The 24,738-nt window shown below is 27.3% G+C and overlaps 1 protein-coding gene and 1 long non-coding RNA gene across 2 annotated transcripts in view; one reads left to right on the top strand and one right to left on the bottom strand.

Annotated features, from left to right (window-relative positions):
- LOC103579817 (uncharacterized) overlaps positions 1-24,738 on the top strand; it is a 73,700-nt gene that overhangs the window by 29,456 nt on the left and 19,506 nt on the right. The window contains exon 2 of the long non-coding RNA XR_008403873.1: positions 21,643-21,811. This is a non-coding gene — a long non-coding RNA (uncharacterized LOC103579817). The remainder of the gene's footprint in view (positions 1-21,642; positions 21,812-24,738) is intronic.
- LOC103579815 (protein disconnected) overlaps positions 1-24,738 on the bottom strand; it is a 43,861-nt gene that overhangs the window by 9,622 nt on the left and 9,501 nt on the right. Inside the window, exons 3-4 of the mRNA XM_008561352.2 lie at positions 8,565-9,163; positions 8,097-8,474 (exon numbers count right to left, since the gene is read on the bottom strand). Coding sequence (XP_008559574.1) covers positions 8,097-8,474; positions 8,565-9,163 — 977 coding nt within the window. The remainder of the gene's footprint in view (positions 1-8,096; positions 8,475-8,564; positions 9,164-24,738) is intronic.

The raw sequence follows: 24,738 nt of genomic DNA, 5'->3' as shown, positions 1-24,738 counted from the left end.
TCCCGCTACTGCTGACTAGCATCGGTGACTTCCCCTTCTTCCATATATTTTTTTTCCCAAGAAACTTTTCTCTTGGTTTCATTTTTTTTAAACAAGAAAATGCGATGCTGTTAAAAAAACTAAGACATCTTTCTTCAAAAAATATCTCTCATATCAAGAAATAAAAACTTTTGAAACAAGTAAAAATTTTTCGATTTAAGCATAAAAATATATTGACGTAAGAAAAAAAATTTTGATTCAAGATAATTATTTACTTGTTGTAAGAAAATTTTGAATTTCCAAATCGATTAAAAATAAATTTTTTGAATAAAGAATATTTTTCTTGATTCAATTTTTCTATGTAGGAATTGTGTAGATATAAACTGGAAATAACTGAGAAGCTGAGAAACATTCTCATCGTAATGCAAGTGTCTACAGCTAAGTGAGAAACTGGAATGAGGGAATGAGAGAATGAAAATGTGCGCGAGCAAACGAGACTTGTGTACTATATATATATATAAATAAAATGTAGAGATGAGAAAAGAGAAAAGATGTTGCAAGTACATTTCTCTTACTTTTCACTACTCTATCGTAATTTTCCTCGTCCGTCTGTATATATTTCCTTTGTTCGTTCACTCGACAACTTTCCAAAGTGTCGTTTCTACTCTTTCACTACCTCACCACCTTGTTGGCTCCCTCTTTACTTTTTTTTTTACTTTATTTTATTCTTGTCAGTTACAGAAAATGTTTACTAACATGTACATCTTTTTATTTATTCATTTTTTCGCATGTAAGCTGCAGATAATTTTTTTTTGTGAGCACCTGCCTCACAGGTGAAATTGAGATTATTTTCAAGACATGAGACATGGGTGATATTTATAAAAATAAACAATTATATGTGTATAATTAATAATTATTTATTCAAAGATTAATTAAATTATTTGATAATTAATTATTTATCAATATTTTTTCATATGATGCAAATTTATTTTATATTTCAAAATTTATAACTTGGGATCTAACTATCGAAAATTAAAGTTGATCGCTTTTTTTTTCGTTATTGAATTCCATACAAAAACGTGTTCGATGATGTTTCTCATATTTTTAAAGATATTATTGCTCAATCATTTTTTTTTTTTTTTTTTTTAATTAAAAAATAAAATTATGTGAAACTATTAAATCGAATTTAAAAATTCATGCCTCGGGCTTTAATTATCGTAAAAACCCATTGAACAGCTCATTTTTTTATTTATTAAATTCTTTACAAAAAAGTATTTCATAAAATTTCAAATATTTTTATTAGTTTTGAAGATATCCGGATACGGCTGTGTCTGAAAAATTTGTGCAGAATTTTGAAAATAATCTTGTGTCATAATTAATTATTCCTAACAAATTTACACGGAGAAATTATTCTTGTTTGAATGTTATGGTGTCATAGTAGTGCTGGACCATGTCGGCCACCTGTCGGAAATTGGAATAAACACATACAGAAATTGCTATGAGCATATAGTAAAATTTCCAATAGTTACAGTAATCTGTAATACAATGGTTCTAATTATTTGTAAAATTATTTTAATGGCTTATTTTATTTGTCATTAAATTCTCTACTAATAAACTATGGTAAATTTTTTCGCTTTCTTAACTCCATAGTCTTCATAGTGTAATTCATTGACATGAAAATAATAATTATTTTTTTTATTATTTGCAAAAAAATTAATATACATATCATTATTATATTAATTTAGTAAATTTATTAAAAGCCGATAAGGGAAAGCCTCTTATAACTATGGAATTTCGATATGTATATAAAGTAATTGGGAGTATGTAAGCTATCAGAAGTATAAGAGGATAAGAAAGGAAAGGACGGGTAACTTAAGTAGGAGTGAGTTAAATTCCATCTCAATATTACGTACGGAAATTTCGTGAATCCCAAATATTTTACGTCATCTTATACATATAAATTACTAGATTCATTTAGTCAATTAAGTCATGGTCTCTTAACTAAATCATTTCATTTCTTTCATAATATACCTTATCTATATATTGTAAATATATAAGGGTGTCGATTCCAAAAAAAAAAATTCAATTTAAAAAAAAAATAAAGAAATTTTTGTTATCGCACGTACAAAATAAAACCATAAAACTCATTATATAACTTCCAGGCAAATTTTTTTTTAAACTAAAAGACGGTTGAAAATTATATTATTATTACTTTATCGAAACCTGATTTTTTTTTTTAAATCAAAAATCCTATGCTTATTATTTCTGACCGATTTCCATCAAAACAAGTATACACGTGACTATATTTCATAAGATTTTGAACTATTATAATAATAAATTGTAGACCTCGAAATTTTCAGTTTTTCGTCTTTTTTATGAAGAAAACAATTTTCATTCGGAATTTGTGATCTATTGCTATGTATATTTAATTTGTTATAAAACATTGCAAATGAAATTTTTTTGCAGAAAATTAAACAAGACGATTTCAGACCAGGGTGAGGTTAAATGCACATTTTTTAAAATTTAAATTTATTAATTATTTACTCTATTTATTAGTAATTTAAAATTTGTCTAAAGTCTGCTACATTCACACTCATATTCACCTACAAGTGAATGAATGAAAAAAAGAAAAAAAAAATGTCATTATTTGCCTCCTATCTCCAAAAGTTAAACTTATGGAGCGATAATAACGAAAAATATTATACGTCATTCGGCCGTTTAGTGGCGATTTTGACAACGACTTTTTTTCGATATTCGCTTTAATGTTAGTGACGCGAATGTTCGTAAACGAGCGTAAATTTCCGTCCTCAGCTACGCTTCGAACGTTAAAATTACGCCCGTTTCGAACTTTCCCGCCACAAACCTTAAGCTCATATCGAAATATCGTCGCTGTCAGAAAACTGCCACTTCACGGCCTCATGACGTAAATATCTATTTTATAATTAATAAACGAAAAACTGAAAAATCCGGTTAACCCTATCTAAAAATCATTAGTAAGATTTCAAATTTTTCGTAAAATTGATTTTTTATTTTACCACTATAAATTTATTAAGTTAATAAAAAAATTGCTTGATTTTTTTTGGCTCACCCTAACATATATTCACGTAACGAGTATTTATTTCAATGAATAGTAGATGAGGAAAGTATCGCTATTCAGAATAAAACAACACAGGCATTCAAGAAAATATGTGGCAATTAGTCGACTACACGTTAAATCCGTATCACAAAGGCATTCCTTCTAATATATATTTGTAAGGTATTTTTAGCTAAGATTTATTAGAATTTTTTTTTATGCAATTACAGCTCATACATTATTTTCTACAAATAAAATTTCGTATTATTCTAAATAAATATTTTAAAATCTTTATCTTCATTTCTAATTACAGTAGGAACATCAACTTGGTCTTATTCATTTTATTTTATATTAAAATTCTTAATAAAAATTACCCTGGTAGGAAAAAAAATTTTTACGACGGGACCTGTCTTGGCAGAATATTGGGCTGCTGAACCTCCGTTCGCGTCTTAGCCTAATAGTCAGACAATCTTCGAGTACTGAACCTCAGATTGTCAGTCTTGGCGATATTATTATAAGATAGCTAAATAACAAATGGTACTTTTAAATCTCTGGTTCTATGTGTAGCCTAATTTTTTTTCTTAATGTTTGTTTATTTCTACTAATAGAAAAATACATATAATTTTCGGTTTAAAAACACAAATTATAAAAAATAATTGTGTGAGCAAATGTTGAAATCTGTGCTGGCTCGTGCAGCCTCGCAGATTTCTCGTTCCTAGTCCTAGTCTGATGATTGATCTGTGGTATAGCATTTCTGGGTTTGTTAAAGTGTGAAAGTAGGCTCCAGCTTTGTCAGTTTCGTTCACCAATGGTGTGTGGTTGTGTGGAAAAAATTTAGCGTTTGAAAAAAAATCACTCTTATTTTTTGTATCTAGTATAGCCTTGTGGGTAAGACGCCTAGCAGTCATGAAGGACCAGGCTTAAGACCTAGCAAATGCACAGAAAATTATGTCCATCGGTCTGCTAGATTTCTCTATGTTCGACTTTATCTTCATGTGTCTTCGCGCACATATATACCAATATAATATTTTGTTTTTTTATTTATTTTTAATGTATACAGATGTTTCATTATTTAGCTACAATCTTGGCCCAATACTGACATTCGATATTAAGCCAATACTTAGATACAGTCTGGGTACATTATTGGGGTTCCATAACAACTAATTGCTGACAAGTGATCCCACCAACAATTAATCCCACTGATCGCATAATATATGTTTTCACATGTATTTTTAGATCTTATGCTAATAATAGTTGCCGAAGTAAGGCGAAAAAAATGTTTCGATCGTAAAGCACACTCTGATGCTTCGCATCATGAGTCGTGCAATAATAACAGTTGTTATCTATTTTAATAAATATTTTGCATTTTTATTGCGGTAGTTGTCGATGGGATCAATTTGTAGGATTCACTTGTCGTGGTGTAAAATTGTTGGGATTAGTTGACGGCACAACCTTTATTGGTGCTCGATATTGGGCCAATACTTATATATATAAATAGTCTTGTCACAATACTGGCACTCGATATTGGGTCAAGTTAAATATTAAACCTGTCAGGGAATTATCATCCCGATTTTCAAGCAAGCTTGGACCAGGCCTAAATTTCGAACTGGCCTCAGAGTTAGTATGTATAGGACCTAGCCTTGACCAAGTCCGGGCCCGTCGTCATTTCCTACGAGGGATAACTCGACAAATTTTTTTTTATTTTTAAACAAGTTTTCGAAATAAATTCAATGGAAAAAAAATTTAATTAAAAGCTCATAACTCGGGTTCTAATTAATTTAAAGTCTTTTCCAAGCACTCAACTTTTTTGTCGCTAAATTTTCTAAAAAAAAGTATTTCATTTATTTCTTCTTATTATTATTCATTTTCAAGCTATCAGCTCTCGAAAAATTTCAATAAAATATTATAAATTTAATTATTATTCAAAAATTTATAACTCAGCTCCTAATTAGCACATTAATAATTTCAAGCGCTCATTTTTTTCGTTGCTAAATTATCTGAAAAAAAGGACATACAAACAATTTTTCTTCTATTTCTTCAAATTTGTTAGATAAAAAATCTCCAAGTTGTCCTAATTAATAAAATAATGCAATAATTAATGAATAATATTTGTCGTAATAATAATTTATAAATTTTATCAAGTTTGTCAATAAAACTAGTAAAAGCTCACACAGCCAAATATAAATAAAAGGTAAAACTAAAGGTATAAAGTAGTATGAATGTTGGTTATAGAAGAACTTCAGGGAAACGATGTTACCCCGTGACTAATTAGCCTCTTCCAATTAGCGTTTAATGAGACCCTTAAAAAGGAAATCTCGGCAAAAGGAACTACAACAAGCAGCCAACAGCCAACAGCCAACAGCCAACTTCTTCTACCCTAGGTCCTCGTCGTTGTCATACTCATAGTTGTCGTCATCGACTAACATTTTATACCATCGCTTCTATTCTTCTTTATCAATCCCTTTACACCCTTATTTCTCGATCCCTTACAACTTCCTATTACCTTCTCTCTCTCCTGACCCTTAACTTTTTTTTATCCTTTACGCCATTATTATATTTTTACTTTTTTTTCCCTTTTCGATCTCTATATTGGCATACTACGTATTACGGGTATCGACATCACGACCCTCTCAACTCAATTTCCGCTTTACTAACCATCTACTATCAATGAAATATTTTTATATTTAATAATAAAAATAATAAAAATAATAATAATAATAATAATAATAATAATAATAATAATAATAATAATAATAATAATAATAATAATAATAATAATACTAATAGCTTATTTATAAATTTTTATTAAATTTATTAGCAATTTTACAAATTTTTGGTGTCTGCAATTTTTTATCTAGAAAAATAGTAAAAATATGAAAAAAATGTATGAGTACTTTTTTTTAGAAAAGTTTATGAGGAAAAAAATGCACCCTTAAAATTAATTTTTTAATAATTACGAGCTGAGTGATGAATTTTAAAAAAATAAGTAATCACGGAAAAAAAAGAATATTAAAAATTAATAAATAACAGTAAAAAATTGAATCTGTTATCAATAATTAGTACTATTATGTGTTTAATGCAAAGTAGTTTACTAATTTGTGTAGATTCCTAAAAACTACTATCAATTATTTCAAAAAGTAAGAAAATATTATTACTTTTAGAAATAATACGTGACTCATTAGTGAAAGTTAATTAATTTATGGCATAATCTGTTAAAAAGTAATGATTGGACAAATTAAGAATTGGTATCTTAGATACTGATTTTTCCATCTGAAAATTGAAAAAGTTACTAACTTTTATTTTATAAATTCGATATCACTGATCAATTATTAGCTTAAAATATCATTTATTCATCATTATAAATTAATTTACAATATACATAAATCAAATAAGTGGTAAATAATAAAATGGAAAATTAGTATACTAGATACTGGTTTTTTGCTCATAAAAATACCGAAAATTTTTAACTCTTATTTTATAAATTCTATCCCATTAACTAATAATTAATATAAAATGTTATTTATTCGTTATTATAAATTAATTTATTATATACATATATCGAATAAGTAGTAAATAATAAAATGAAAAATTCGTATACTAGATCTTTATATATTAATATGTACGTTTACTAATTTTTCGGCTCCTCATTTTTAAAATTTTTCTATGTTTATTTTAATAGTAATAACTGTAGATACCAATATATCGATTCTTTTTCATATTAATTTTAATATATGAAATTACAAATTTTGCTGTTCTATGTGTATCAAATTTTAACATAAATAATAGCCATTTTGTAATATATATAATGATCCTGGTTTGATATTAGTATCGAATATACTAATTTTAGGTCGAAAATAAACTACAAACTATTAAAATTTTGAGCATCATTTTTTTCCATGTGTGAAATTTTATTTAGACTATTTTTTTTATAATTATACGAGAACTGATATATTTAAAATGAATAAAAATATGAAAAAGTTAGAAGAATGTTTTTTTGTAAGTAATTACATGATAAGAAAAGTGAGCACAAGTTCAACTCAATACAATGACTAGTTCTTAAAATATGATTGAAAGAATCTTTAGATAGACTTTTATTTAAAATTAAAGTTAAAAAAAATTTTATTGAAAGAAAAAAAAAATTAAAACCCCAATCTACGATCAATGGAAAAATATTGAATAGTTTATTTATAAAATCTAATGAACAATTAAGTAATTTATACATTTTAATTGGTTACTCATACGTGCTTCAGTGTGCAAATAAAAATAAAAATGTAAAAAAAAATCAGTGACAATTTCAGTATCAGCTAGAAAATTATCGGACACGACATCTTTCTCTCTATAGTATTTTCTGTCACTATGTATGAGTACATTTCAATGACATATATGTGTGCAAGGGTGTGAGTATGAACAAATAGTCTAGTAGTCTAGTCTCCGTCATCTGTCTAGGTCTGAGTTTGTTGGTTGTGTTTTGTATGTTTTATGTCCATGTGTGTGTATAGGTAATGGTATAGTGTAGTATCTAGCTTTGCAATTTCACGCCCAGTCAAGTGTAATGGAATCGCGTTTGGTTTACCACCAAGGCCCATCGTGGTGTGTGTCCATGCGCGCTAGTAATAATAACCCGTTCACCAAACACACAACACACTGTGTGAACGTTACGTGGGACACGGTCTACTGTGTGTTGTCAGTCGAAAAACTATTTCACAATGTCCGGAGCTAATGGTTTTATCTAATGATTTTATCAACCTTCTTTCTTTTTAGGGTTAAAAATAATTAAATGTAGCTATAGTAGTAACAGTTAAAAGTTTTTTTTGATTTTTTGAGTTTATCACTGGATAGAGAATGAGATTTTGAGTTAAATGAGTAGTCACATCAATATGTTTGGATAAAGTAATGTTTTTTGAAAATTTAAAAATTTGAATTTTTAAAAACACATTTTTTTGAGAAAATTAATAGTTGGATATTTTTACTCATTTGATTCTGAGTAAAATGAGTGGTCACTTGGATATATTTTGTTGGTAAATTTCTCATAAAAAAAACTTACCTGTTGCATTTTTTCAAAATCTAAACAAGGCCGTGGTTGTCGATGAGGTGGTCTATGTCTCTTCCTTGGACTACACGCACTCAATTCACCAATGTCCATTTCAACATTAAACTGCTGTTGCTGCTGCGGCTGCTGAAAATGATGCTGCTGATGATGGTGATGGTGGTGGTGATGATGATGAAGATGATAGAGATGATGATGCCTCGGCCTAGATCTTGGTCTTGGTGGTGGTCGTGTTTCCCTCGTCGATGCGTGAAAAAGTTTTGGCGGCGGTGATTGAGATCTTCCGGGTTTGTGAGCATCTACAGGTGGCGAAGTACGAAATTGTACTGGTTGTGATAGGGCACTACTATTACTATCATCCAATAGACCTTGAACCTAGAAAGACATTTTATTTTTCACATTTTAAAAATCAATTTTGAAGATATTGTTTTTTTTAAATAGCAAAAAAAAAATTAATAATTTTACCTCTTCATCACTCGAACCAGAGCCAGGTTCTCTACCTGCTCTGCTAACTGGTGCTGAACATGTCGCAACGATCCCAGTAATATCTCCAGTACTACCATGACCAGAATTACAAATACCAGAACTAGTACCAGCACCAGTACAGGAACTAGGACCAGAAATTGTCTGATTATGTCCTTGTTGTCCTTGCGACTGATTACAATGCGTTGTTTGTTTTAAATTACTGCTCGTATTATTAACTTGGGACCATTTACGTTTCTCTGGTGCTGTTGCTGGTCTACAACCCTGGGATGCTATTACTTTAGGGCTATTTATAACTTCAAGTTCTTCCTCAGAGCTGTGCTGATCGTTGTAACTCGACAGGTGTAAGTTATTATCATGAGATTTGCATGAAGACAACGCTGAGCTTGTTATTCTAGTGATATTCCCTGGTAAACGTTGGGATGCTAAGCTGGATATTGAAAGTTTCGACGTATTCGTCTCTATCTCTTCACTGGGTGTTCCAATTAATGCAAAAGCTGCCGGTGGTGGTGGGCAACCGAAATCAGTGTCGGATGGAACTGCGGAATCAGTAAGTCCTGGACTTGATGAACTTGCCATTGCTACAAAAAAAATTATTTATTTATTTTAGATAATTTATCTTGATAAATTATTTAAATACGAGAAAAGACAATCAGTACTTTTTTGTAGAGAATTTAATAAAGAAAAAATTGGACCCTTGAAATAATTTTTTAAATAATTAGGACTCAAGATATGAATTATTTACTAATTACTAAATTTATTAAATTTTATTTAAACAATTTTTGAAAATTATTTGAGGGTTAAAATCTCGAAAAATAATAAAATTTCACACACAGACACGGACGTCCATCCAGAAATAGTCAGAATAGCTTTCTAGGACCTCAAAACATCGACATCTGATGAAAGCTAGATTTTTGAAAATCGGATCGAAACCAATAACTTCCCTTCTATTGAAAATTTTAAATATTCATAGCGGGAAGTTAAAAATTATAAATACTTTTTGTAAAGAATTTAATGACAATAAAAAAAGGGTTCTTAAAATAATTTTTTAAATAATTAGAACCCGAGATATGAATTATTAATTTAACAAAAATACAACTGACATTTAAAATCTTATAATTTAAATAATTTTTGTATCATAATTTATTAAATACATTAAAAGACGGGTCACGTTTTGATCCACATCCAACACACTGCATATATATATATATATATATATATATATATACATATATTGGATAACGAGTAAAAAGAGTAAAGAAATAGTACGAGGAATCGATGAGAACGTTGGCGACGTTAGACTCTGCTCCATTTTCGCGAATTACCGCCATTGCTTGTGTCATTAGAATTTACGATGTAACATTTGAATTTATGATACAACTTCTACATCCTTTGTATATTTATGCTGCCTCTAAATACCCGATCTTATTTGTATAATTATTTAAGGTCGAAATAAAGTTTTTACTTTTATACGTTTATTATCGATTAAATTTTTTTATAAATATAGTAATTTAAAAATCGATTTGCGAGTGAGTTTTACGACATTATCGGTTAAATAATAAATTATAATGGATTTTTGTGGCCACTTAGTCTCAAGTTGAACCCTAATGGACTTTAGTTTAGTGAAAAACTGTAATGCTTTATTCAAAGTCTCACATAATTTATATTTTAAAAATCCATTTCCGGTTAAAAGGATATTTTTTTTTTTTTTTTTTCAATAAATAATTTTATGATTTTTATCGAGTTTTTGGACTTTGGGGTTTATTATCTCGGGAACAAATTATCGGTGACAGCTTTATGAGGGCTCGTTTTTTAAAATGGTAAATTTACTACAACTTAAGTGTGATTTAATTTTTTCGTAGCTTTTTAAGTTTTCGAGATATTGGAGTTCAAAAAATTTTCAAAGATTTCGGGATCAATATCGATAATTAATTTTAAAAAATTAATCGGGTTCTAATTATATTAAGATCTTTTTTAATTGATTGATGAAATATTCCTGTGTCTCGTCTTATAATTATCGTAAAAATTATTTTAAGTACCCATTTTTTTTTTGCAATTCAATTCTCTACAAAGAAATGTTCCATAAATTTTATTTTTTCGACAAATTAATTTGAATAAATAAATAAAATTGTAAATAAAAAAAAAAAAAAAAATTTGTGTAATCGAGTATTGACTAAAGAAGAATATAAATAGGAAATAAAAGTAAATTGGTTTATCGATATCCGGTCGGTTGTTGAAGGGGTTGAGATTGAAGGGGTTGAGACAAGCATGTAAAGTGGAAACTGTATATCGTAAAGAGAGAGAATAGTGAAAAAAAAGGAGACGTTATAGAAGTAGAAAATCCAATCACGTAGGGCGTTGGTTGTGTACCGAATCCTCGACACGAGAAACGCTTACTATACTTTTTTTTTTCTTCAACGATTTCACGTGTCTCTATACTGAGATTGATGTCGTGTTTTGCCACGACACTGAACTTTACAGACGAATTTGAAATTCCATGTTTCAACTCTCGTCAATTTCATTTAGGCGAAAACAAAAATTATAATAGTTAATATAATTATTAATAGTGAATATAATTTTTTTTATATCTAAAAAATTTATATTTTTTAGTTTTGAGACTTGAAATTAAAATATAATAAAGTTTCAATGAAAATTTCGACCGGAAATATGAATTCAACAAAATTAATTTTGTAAAATTTACAAAATTTTTAAATGACAGAATTTTGTTTAGGAATTTGAATGTCTTCAAATATATCGACGGTGAAAATTGAAGAGACATTTTTTGTAAAAAATTTAATGACAAAATAAATGAGCCTATAAATAAGTTCCCCCGATGATTAGAAGCGGAGATATAAATTTAAAAAAATTAATCAATTAAATATTCCAAAAATAATAAACTGATAATTAATAAAATTTTTTTTTTGTTATTGTCGTTTAAAAAAAAAAATTAAAGTATGTAAGTTAAATAATTAAATGTTTATTAAATGCCTTTAGGTTAAATTCATAAAAGGTTAAAGCTACATTAGGGAAGATTAATTTCCCGTGGCTCCATCTGTCTGTTTCGATACTTTGCCAAAGTACATTAGCTAATTAGGGACTTTACTCATCTTCAAGTTCATTTACTGATTAGCTCTTTTGAACACCTGATAAACTTTGTCATTAATTACTGATATCTAACTAACGGACAATACATTTTTTTTTTATTTTTTTTAAATAAAAACTTTTTTTTTAGTTTCCTCTTATCTGCGTTTTTCGTCAAGATATTTAAAACAAATAAAAATATAAGAAAAAAAAATAGAGTACTTTTTTTGTAGAGAATTGAATAATTTTAAAAAATGAGACCCTAAAATAATTTTTACATTAATTAGTAACCGAAATAAGAATTTAAATTTTTTCATCACTCCCGCGTTTAAAGTTAAATATTCGGGAATCGTGTCATGCAAATAAAATAGGCCCTTCTCCCGATAATTGACAAAATTATAGAACGATACGTGAAAAATGAGCTGTTTCAATTTTCAGCATTATTTTAGTACGCTGAAAATAAATTTGCTGCATGAATTATATAAAAATCCAGGAGCGACCGTATTTCACTCTAAATAGAAGAAATCATCTCTCTGTATACTCTTATCACCTTATTTATTTACCAGCGCACATGAAACTCAAAAATAAACTAAATCAAAAATACTGTTTTGTATTAATTATTATTTTCAAAAATAGAGTTACTAAATTTTTATTCAAATTGCACAAATATATTATATATCCCCTTGTCAAATTTTATATGTTTTTGTAAAATGATAATTTTTTTTTTCTAATTAATTGAAATTCTCTTAATTGAACATTAAACACAGTCTTTAAAAAATTATATATTGTTCGATGCATAAAATATAGTAAAAATTACAATATTATAATAAAATTTACTAACAGATATGAATAAATACATTCTGTATTTTGATTATTACAAAACATTTAGTAAAATTTACTGGTTGGCAATTATTACATAAAAAGATACTAAAAATTGAAATCAACAGTCGATTTTCCAGGACCACACTGATAGAAGGATTAATTTGAGACAAATAAATATTTATTAATATTTAACAAATAATTCTTTAGCGAATATTATCGATAAATGGCTCCATATAATCATATGGAGTTGTATATATTAGCGTGAGACTAACTGGATAGTAGTAAGCGTTGCCACACGACCATATTTTATATAAAATATAAAAATTATTTTAAATAATTGTTTGTTGATTATTTAATAAAAAAAATTTTTTATTATAATATATTCTTCATTTTTCCACTTGAAATAAATTTTTAAAAATATTGTTATTATTTATATTATGGGAGAATTAGGTTATATCTTCAAATACGTTAAATTGCGTCAAATAAATGAATTATTAAATATTAATAAATCATTTATTATACATTAACAAATATTTATTTGGTGCAAGGGAACACTATTCAATAAATAATTTGTTGACTGTTAATAAATATTTATTTGAGCCTGCTCATTAAACCATTTGTTAAATATTAACAAATCTTATTAAATCCAAAGAAATCTTTTTATCATTGTACTTTTTCATGAATTAAAAGAAAGCTTTATATCCAAAGAGGCAGCAGTGGCCACAAATGGTACTTCTACACTAATACTTGTTTATATAGATAATATAATGAGGAAAAATATAAATTCGAAATGAAATTTTTATAGTAATTATAACTCGAGTTAAGGCGTTTTAAACATCAGTAAGCCACTGAAATTAGTTACAATTTTATTTTAAAAATTTTCTTAAACTATTTCTTTACAATAGTAGATCATCAAAACCATAATTATTTATAGAACATAAGTACTGAGTTAATATGACAGTTGATTTCTGTCACGTTTACGCGCTAACCTGTTTATACTGACACTTTCTCATGTCAGGGGTATACTTCAGATATAATTAATTTAACTAAACATATAGAAGACAGGAGCTTAGTACTGAGTACAAACCCCAAGGAATTATATATATATATATATATATTATTTTTATGATTGATCATCTGTACTGTTAAATAAATAAATATAAATTTCAATGAGGAAAAGAAATTAACGTGATCTGAGAAATTTTTTATCATTAAATCATACTGAAGTTGATGGACAATTAACAATTTTCGGATTTTCTTTTCAACAATTTAATTACTACGAAAAAAAAAAAAAAAAAAGAAAAAAAAACAAATATGCTCATGTAGAAAATTCAAAAAACTATTGGTGCAATTTTTGAAATTATCATTATTTTTTTTTTTAATAATTGTTAACTAAGGAAATTATAGTAAAAACGAATTCAATTTTTACTTCAAGAAAATTCTTCTGGACAAAAAAAGGATATCTTGCATTAAGAAATAAAATGTCTTCGAAATTCGATTCTTAAACCAAAAAAAATTTCTTGAGTGAAGTAAAAAATTATTTAGACATCATTTTCCTTTGAAACATTAATTTCTTAAAACAAGACAAAACTTTCTTAGGACAAGAATTTTTAGAATTATTTATTCAAAAGTTCATTTATTTTTCCCTTAAATTTTATATAAAGAATATATAGTAATCATTGAATTTATTTATGTTTTTATTGATTTTCTAGATATCGGTTTATCAATAATTAAAAAAACAAAGTAATTTATTATTTCACGAATCGAATCAGGAAAATATCGCAAGTTGTTTAGTTTTAAAATAAAAAAAATTGTTTCGACTTCATAAAAATGACATGTATAGTTGGGATGAGTGATATCGCTTAACGATAATGAGAGTATAACACAAATTTCAATGATCATATATGTATGCTGTTTACTGTCTGTATTTAATACAAACAGGTGCACCCGCGTGGCATGAATAAGTGAGCCGTAAAGGACATGTAATATATATATATATATATATATATATATATATATATATATATATATATATATATTATACGTAACTTCGTGACGTCGTGCCGTTATCCTCGAGACGTGACGCGAGATGCTTGTAGTCTCAACTCAAATGGAAAGACACGCTACATACATATTTATATAGATACAGATATTACCGCATATATATATATGTTTATTTATTGTATTAGTTTTATCTTGTTTTGTTTGATTTTTAAAAATTTTTTTTGTTTTTTAACTTGAATAACTTGGAAACTTGTGGGTGAAGATAAAAAATTTAAATAAAACTTTTTAATATGACATAAACAATTATTTAAATGACAAAAAACATGACTACTTGGTTAAGTTTATAAAATAATCAGGTACTATAAATTTTTGAAAGAAAGTCAAAGATCCAAAGAAAATTGAAAAAAAAATTTTTAAGTTTGTAGGTTCAAATCTCTTGAATTCAAAAAAAATATAAAATATTTAAATGATACATTTTTTTACCCCATTTCTTAATAAAAAGTATAAGCATCTAACGAATGTCTTCCAGAATTATAGTCTGAGTTGCACGTTTGTAAAACAACTCCAATGAATCCCAAGCTAATGCAATAAATTTTTTTTCATCTTGAAACTAAGATTTATTGAAAATCTATGAAAATATAATCATGAAATTAGACATTATTTGTAGAAAATTTAATTACAAACAATCAAATACTTGAACAAATTCTTACAATAAAAATCTCACGAATGATTAAAAAAAATACTAAAATTAAAGGAAAATTTTTTTTTACGGTATTTAATTCATTATCTCATTTATTACGTGTACTTATAATTTATTTATACACATATATTATTATAAAATTAAACTCGCTGTATCCGAGAGTAACAAATGTATACACTAGTATTCGTGTTTACGTTCCATTATGATGTTTCTTCCGTTTCCACTGGTAATTCGCCTCGTTCACTGTACGTTTACTATTACATCGGCTTCTACTACTCATATATATGTATATATATATATATATATATATATATATATATATATACATATATACCTTTTATACAAGTATATAGTACAGTATACTGGCCTCTCTTGAGCTTCTCGGGTGATCCTTCTCATACTCGCGACTCTTCAGAGCGTTCTCTCCCTTTAACTCTCTTTCCTCTTTACCCCGCGGGCGTTTGGTAAAGTAAACGGATCCTAATGAGGGGCGGTGATACACAGGGAAACGCATATACGCTGAGGAAGCCATATTCGAAAGGGCAACCGTGACGGCTCATAAATTTCACAGAGTACTCAAACCCTTCTTACGTATTATTTTTTTTTATCTTCCTCTTCTGTTCTCTTTTGCTTTTTATGAGATTTTTGTTATCAAAGTATTAGTAATAACAAACTTATGTGTGCATACAAATATATATATATATATATATATATATATATATATATATATATATATATATATACTTTAGACATTTATTTACCAAAATTACTCAGGATAATTTTTCAAATCTACGGTACTTTTAATTTTTATATCTTGGAAGCTATTAGGAATATGATAAAAGTGAATAATTGTTTTTGTAGATTTTATGATAAAAAAAGCGTTCAAAAAAGTCTACGGTAATTAGGGACCGAGATATTAATTTTTAAAAATTATTTTGATGAATTTTTGAACAATAGAAATTTTAAATATTCAATGTTTGAAATAAAAATGACATTACTTATTAATAATTCGCAGTGCTGCTAAGTATAAATAATGCCAGAAAAATGTGTAGTATAGATGGAGGACTTTAATATAATAATGTGTAATATGAGTATAAGAGTACAAATAAAAAGTAAAAAAAAATTACAAAATATGACGGTAATTTTTACGTTATACCTCAGATTGGACAAATTTCCCTCATTTCTACTCTTTTACTCGTATTCTTTCTTACATTATTTTTCTTTTTCTCTGTCTGGATCTTATATTTAATTTTTTTCGTCTTTACTCTTTGTTTTTTTTTTTTTTTTTTCATTCAATTAAAAAAAAAAAAAATTTCTTGTTTTCGATTCTTTTTACTCTTCACGTGACTTGCTCGCTATGCACTCGAGCACGTGCGTGCGCAGACGTGACAGCCTCTACTTTTCTATGCATATATATATATATATATATATATATATATATAACAAGTGTACTGTCTAGAGTCTGCCGAGACTTGAATGTTATATATGTGCTCAAAGTGAGATAGAATATGTGCTTTTACTAGAAAATGATATATTGAGAAAATTGAGAGATAAAAATATATATCCTCATATATAACATACACTCAGCAGGAGCATTGTCAAGATATCTTAAAATTAACGCTGTAATTAATATCGTAATTTTCATTAATTAATTTAAGAATAGTTTTGAGAAAAAAAATTTTGAATTTTGAGGGTTTGAGTTGCGATATTCTATAAGTTTATAGATATATGATAAAAAATTATAGGATGTTTTTTATAGTGAATTCGACGATCAGAAAAATGAGCCCTTGAAAAATATTATAGTATAATTAGGGTCGAAGATATGAATTTCCAAAAATTATTTCAAAAACACTGGAGTATATTTATTTAGATTTTTGAGATATTTTGGAAAGTTATAGAAATATGATAAAAAGTTTTGAGACATTGTTAGTAGGGAATTTAATGACAGAAAAAATTAGCCCTTAAAAATATTTTAGGATAATAATTAGGGTCGAAGATATCGGTTTTTTCAAATTAATGTAAATATAGAATATCAATTTTTTGTTGTTATTATTTTGATTAATTTCATTATTTACGCTATCTGTATTGGTGTTAATGTTAATTTTTATGTTTAAAAAATAACATGTTTTGGCCGAGATTCGAACCCTGATCGTGTGCGAATCCTTTTCTAGTCTTTCAGTTCGACGTAGTGTTGCCGAAATCGAAGCAACTATTCGATGTTCACAATCGAATAGAATCGACTGAAGACAATCGATTGTGGTAATTAATCGTTTCTGAACAATCGATTATTGACATAATCGATTAAAAAAAAACCGATTTTTTTCTCTCCCAACTTTATAGTTGCAGAATCGATAGCTTAACAATCGATTGTGTAAAATCGATTTTATAATTTTTTATTCAAAATAAAAAAATGAATATGGGTCCAAAATCACAAATTCAAAATTATTAATATTTATATTATTTGACAGTCGATTATTTGCTCACAACTTTAAAGTTTGCACTCGATTTCAAAATTTTATTTTAAAATTAAATATCACCGCGTATAAATATAAGTTGTATTTCAAAGTATGAAATTTTCATATGGTCATTTATATTTAAAATAATAACAAATCAAATACTTTGTTTATGTTTAATAATTTTTTATTTAAACTTTTCGGTAAAAAACAGTTAAAAAAAAAAATATTTTCTCAATAAATGGAGTTTTGTATTTAATTAATAATTTTTTTTTTTGTTTGTGAAAAATCGATTATTTCATCGCAACTTTAAAGTTGTAGAATCGTTTGAATAAAAATCGATTGTTAAAATCGATTATTTTTTAATTTTTCAAATAGCGTAAAATTTTGATCTATAAAATTATAAATAGATATCTAACTTTAATAATTTCGCTCAAGTTATCATTTTTTTGCCTGTATTAGTCAAACAATTTTTATAATGTTTGAGTTAATGACTTTGAAAAACAAATTGTTTTTTAAATTAATTTTACAAAAAATCGATGTGTAAAAATCGTTTTAAAAAAAAAGAATCGATTTTTTTTTTAATTAATCGAAAGGCCTACAATCGATTTAAAAAAATCGACAGTCGAAACGAAAACATCGATTGTTCGATTAATCGATTTCGATTGCGCATCACTAGTTCGACGTCTCATTTGACCGAAGGTCTCTGAACTTATATTACAAATCCGTTTACGCTATCCCTACTAATTTGTAATTTTATCGATCTACTTTGGCAAAATTACAAACCGTTTAGTAATTTTTTCATACTGTAGAGTATTCAATGCATATTTTTAGTTAATTGTTATATTTTTACAAAATCATGATCTTTAAATCGTATAATGAAAAGTATTTACTGACGTTTAGTAATAATTGAATATTTTCTTCATATAAATTGATATTTTATCAATAAAAAATATCAGTGAAATAGTTCTGATTAAAAAAAATAATTTGAAATGATTTAAAAAAATTTGAATGGATTAATTTTCTTAATCAGGGTGTAATAAAAGTATTCAGATAAATATTTAGTATTAATTACCATTTTGTGATTTTTATTATATATTTGTTAATAAATAAGAAAAATAATGCAATTATTGATTTGCATTAGTATTTCTTACTAAAATATATTAAATATGAAAATATTTCCGAGACTTGTTTTTTCCGTGTAACAAATTAAATTTAAATTCCGCGGGAGTTTAAATAAATAAAAAACCCTGGATTTTCAAAAAGCTTATTATCCCTCGAACTCACAGGATCTCTGGCAATCAAGATGGATGCCCAGTTTAAAGGTTAAGTGCCTCGTCGCGACGTGACCTCGGTTTTATATCAGGGATTTTTCCTACCTCAAATCGAGTTAAGGGTGAGTGTCTAAACCTCTTTCCTTTTCCTTCATCTCCTCTATCTTCCCCCTCTTTCTTATTTTCATCCACAAAATATTAATTTTAAAAATTAATATATTATTCCTATCCACTGAATCAGAGAATAAGTCAGGGCCAGCCTACAACTTCCTCGTGCCGCGTGTCTCATGTCTAGTGTCTAGGTCTAGAGCGTCTAGAGTTTACAGAAAGTACCGAGTGCTGAAAGTACAGAGAGTATTCCCAACTCCCACTACATTCGTGCCCTGCTTTGTGACCCAGCCATCAGCTGATCGATACACGTCACCCGTATACCTATCAACCATTCGAAAAACATCATCTCTATTTTAACCCTCTCCCTTTCTCTCTCTTTATCTCTTAATTTATATCAGTACTTACTGTATGTATCATATTACTTTCTATCTTCATCGAGATCCTTAAATTTATATATTTTCTTATACTTATCAATTTTTCATAAGTATATATATTTATGAAGTCTATCGTCTGACCAAAGCGGTACTTACTCTACGTTTCTTTAAGTAGAAAATCCATTTATAAACAGCCGCTTATTTTTATTTTTCATAAAACAAGAATGTTATTAATCATTGTATAAAATGTGTGGAAGGTCGGGTGAGGTGTGGCTGAGGTCAAGATACAAAGACACTACGATATTTTTGTGGTAGTGGATTTATATATGTATTTATATTTTTTTTTTTTAATTTAACTATTTGACTTTAAGATGAAATATAAAATAAAAAAATTATTTACTTTAAACTATCAAAACAATAAATGAGTACTTTTTGGGAAAACTTCAATTAGGAATAAAATGAGCCATAAAAAATTGAAGGGGAGATTAAGATGAACAGGAGATATAAATTTTGAAAATTGAAAATGCAGAAAAATTGTGGGAATAGTTTTTGGTAAGAAATTTTATACTGAAAAAAAGAGAACTTGGAAAAATTTTTAAGGGTAACAGAGATGTAATATGTGAGTTTGTGAATGTATTTAAATAAACAAATTGCCACGCCCAAACTTGTTAATGAGTAATTTAAATAAAAGCCCTTGAAATATTTAATACTCAGTCTGGATCATAGAAATTATTATGATTATTTTTACATATTGTAAATATTTGAATGAAAATGTAAATAAATATATAAAGAGAGTTATATATATATATTTATAAATGATACAGCAAAGTTTATATTTGTAGTTAACCGTTTGCTTTTGACGATACAAACATTTCAACATTTGTATGATGTAAATTAAACGAGTAGTGTGGTTAATATAGGAAACTTCTCAAACAGTTTATGGGAACTTGATATATTGTAAATATACATATATATGTACGACATTTGTGAACCACAAGACTCAGAGTCTGTTTAAACTTTATGGTCATTTTCTTGTATATATATATATATATATATATATATATATATATATATATATATATATATATTAGATTGAGCCAAAAAAACGACTTTTTTTGATGAATGGTCTTAAAATTTTGGTGAAGAATACCAAAATAACGGTCATGTTAAAATTTGAGCCTTTAATGATTTCATTTTAAGATATCGCTAATTGTAATTTTTCATTTCCTATTTGAATAACATGAGAAATTTGGGTAGTTTAATTTGAAATTTCCAAACTCGTCAGAAAAACAGTGTATCGAAAAAGTCTATAGATATTTTTGTTGGAAATTGAACGCCCTACAAATAAAAGTATATTATTTTTCGATAAAGATACTTTTTCGAAAAGTGTTCAAGGTCAAAGTTAAATTCATAGTAAATTTCATTATTATGATTTGACTTTATCGGTGAAACTATTAGACTTAACACAGTATGTAATAGATTCTTTTTTTTAGATTTTATTTTTCACAACCTATCAAAAATTTTCAAAATCTCTGAAAGCTTTAGTTATTTGCATTCAAATGTCAATTTGTTCCAAAAAATCGTATTCTGGCCAATTTTAATGAGTTACTTTTAATTGCAAATAACTAAAAAACTTTCGAAAGTTTCGGAAACTTTGAGATCGTTAATTTGTGGAAAATTTAATGATCTACAAAAAAGGTCTTATAACATTTTATCATAAGTCTGGTAGTTCCACCGGAAAAGTCAAATAATAACAATGAAATTTACTATGAATTCAACTGTGGTCTTGAACACTTTTTTAAAAAATAGTCGAAAAATAATATACTTTTTTGTAGATTGTTCCATTTCCAACAAAAATATGTGAAGACCTTTTTGATACATTGATTTGCTGACGAGTTTTGAAATTCCTAATTTAAAATAAATAAATTTCCCATGTTATTTAAGTAGGATGTGGAAAATTTTTCAATATCGAGAGTTCAAATTTTAACATGATCAAAATTATAAGACCATTCATAAAAAAAAGAAAAGTTGTTTTTTATTTAGCACAGCCATATATATATATATATGTAAATTTCCGTGAAAATGAGTATCCACATGACGATGTTTTATTTCCAAAACATTTCAACACAACTTTTTCAAAATTTTTTTCTTAAAGTAAATTTTTTTTTTATTTAAAAATGTTTGTAGTTTTAAATAAATAAATAAATTACTAAATAATAATAATCATAATAAATATTTCAGAGTTTGGAGCGCAGAATAAAGAGTAAAGGGAAATGAAGATGGAGATGATCCAACTGGTGCGAAGAAATGTCAGAGAGTAATTGCAAGTTTAATTGCACAAAAGAAATTGCAAAGCTCTCTCTCAACTCAGACTAAAACTCTCTCCACGTAAATTTTGGTTCAGCGGAACGTGAGTTTCAAAACTTTTAACTAATTTTCGTCTGTATAATTTAAAAATCTAGATATAACTTTTATTATTATTATTATTAAGTTTATCAAAAATTTTTTTTACCATTTTACTTATTTTTGATAATAGCAATAATAATAATAATTATAATAAATTTGGATTCTCTAGTCGAGTTGAACTCAATCGCATCATAAACGTTTATTATCTTTTCTTGGTCTTGAAATCGTTCGCGTTAACATGTGATGCTTTTTGATTCTATCTTTTAAAAAAAATATATATATTTATATGAAAGAAAGTGAAGCACAAAACGACCGCGAGGTAGAAGTAAAAAAAAAATATACGAAAAATATTTTAGTTTCTTTAACAAAATAAAAATATCTAGTGCATTATTTATGTAGTTCAATGATTTCCCGGGAGATATCAAATATTTCATATCAATTGTTTTTTTTTTTTTTTTTTTAATTCTAAAAAATAAAAAAAAACTACAGATCATTTTTAAGAGCTTGAGCTCCGATGCTCGGGAACTAATAAACTAAAAAAAAAAATTGGTCTAACATTTTTTGTTGACAATTTATTGAGCCAAATATAGAGTCCTCAAAATAATATTTCGACTAATTAGGAGTCGATTTATGAATTTTTGAAAATTTATATCGATTAATTTAAAATAGTCATAAAATTTTAAAAATAAATTGTTTGAGGGCAGATATTAAGAAAGATATCGAAAATAAGAGAAAATGTATAGAATCCTTTAATAGAGAATTAAATGAAGAAAAAAATGAGCCGTAAAATTAAATTTTCAGATAACTAAAAGCTGAGGTATGATTTTTTTATTTAAAATTAGTAACTTTGGAATTTTAATTGGATTATGTTTGTTGCATTAATTAAATGATAAATTCTTATAAAGTATCAAAAGTGAACATGGATTAAATCTAGAGTGAATGCGGAGCAGTTGACTGTTTAGTTATTTAATCCCCTTGGAGTGAAATAAACTCCGAAAAGGAGTTTATTTTAATATTAAAACTCCAAATTGAAGTTATCGCGGATTTAAATGAAATCCAAATCACTTCCCTGTAGAGACAAACTTCATAGTTACTTTGTATGCAGAGTGATTTTTTAAAAAAACTCCGAAAATTCAAGTGACGAAGTGAATTCGGATTTAAATAAAATTAATTACTTCGAATTCACTCCCAATTTTTTACAGCAGTTAATTAAATAAAAAAAAAATGAGCCTCAAATTAAAATCCATACGATAATTAGGTCTCGCGAAATTAAAAAAAATTTATACAATATTTGTATAGACGGATAGACAAAGTCAATTTGGTGTTGAAAGTTGTCTCATGACTCGAGTAGTAGCGATAATACGCTAACTCCTTAGCTAGTACTATCTATCGTCTATATATATATTTATATATATAAACCACTACGACCGCTACTACTTGTACGAGGGTACTACTACCATCAGCGGGTTAGAATGAGTCTTGTCTATCTCAACTGTGGGTAGTCGATAGATTGGGAGTATGCTGGCCGACAGACATCTCCAACTATAACTACTATACTACTACTTCGAGTATGATAGTATAGTATAAATAGTATTGTTATAGAGTATAAGAGTAGTACAACGACAAGGAAACTCCTTACTCCTGTTCCCGCCGATCCGAAGCCCCCGGTACTACTCGCGTACCAACCTCAAGAGACTTGATTACGACTCGAGTGTGTTTCAACCTCAACCTCAAGATAGATAGGAGCCAGTGTAGGATAGGATAGGGGAAATAGGAGTTAGGACAAATGTGGGTCGAGAGGAATTCGAGACTTGGTTATATTATACGCCAGTTCAATTCCTAGATAGGATAGATGACCAAACTCACTGACGCCTCTAAACTCTTACAAGTGAGTTGAGGGTTAACCACTGGGGTTTAGGACTCTCATGAGTATGGACCTGGAAAAGACGATCGATTTTATTTTATTTTTTGCAGGAAACTTTTTATGTCCAGTCGAGTTTTTTTCACAATTAATGACAGAAAGTTGGAGCTGATATATTTTTTAAATTAGAAGAAATTCCATCAGACATATTTTCTCGATAAATTTATAGCGAAAAAAAAGTCCTTAGACAAGCCTCTAAAATAATAAGGTACCGAGCTATGAATTTTAAAAGATTTAGTTAAATAAGTGTCAATTAAATTAAAAAATTTATAATAATACGATTAAATATGATACAACAATATTGAAAGTAAATTTACTGACAAAGAAAATAAGCTTTTTATGGTAATTAGGATCCAAGATATCAAATTTTAAAAACTAAAAATATAAACATTATTTTTATTTTTATAAAACTTCACACGTATGTAATTTAATCATTTTGAAGCCCCTAGCATCGAGTTTCTGGGATAAAAAAATATAATCATCTTCATTTTCAACCCAAAACTTCCAAAAAAAAAAAAATTTTAAATAATAAAAATAGGTAAAGAAAATTAAACAATACATTTTTTTTTTTTACAAAATAAAAAAGATAAAAATATATAAAGGTTGTTATAATTTTTTTTTTTATCATGTCTGGTTTTTTTCTGCTCACAAGACTCTGTGGTAACGATCTGGCAAAACAAAGGAGGCAGGACAAAGGGCGGATATATATATATATATATATATATATATATATATATATATATATTGAGATAAGTCCGACTAGCGTATTCTCCATAGCTCCGTTAATGCAGAAACACATGTTTAGATTATATATACATATATATGTATATATGTATGTATGAATAGGAACACACAAATATATGTGTATAGAGTATAAATGTGTATCGAACTAGCGTTATATCGCTTCCGGCAGTTTGATCACTCACTCATCTCTGATTCGCGATTATTACAGAGAGATGATGGATCTCACGGTACGACATAATCACTTTGGCAAATTAATCAAACTTCCT

This window comes from Microplitis demolitor, chromosome 6 (genome assembly GCF_026212275.2).
Source record: "Microplitis demolitor isolate Queensland-Clemson2020A chromosome 6, iyMicDemo2.1a, whole genome shotgun sequence".
Taxonomy (NCBI): Eukaryota; Metazoa; Arthropoda; class Insecta; order Hymenoptera; family Braconidae; genus Microplitis; species Microplitis demolitor.
This window is presented reverse-complemented; position numbering and strand designations above follow the sequence as displayed.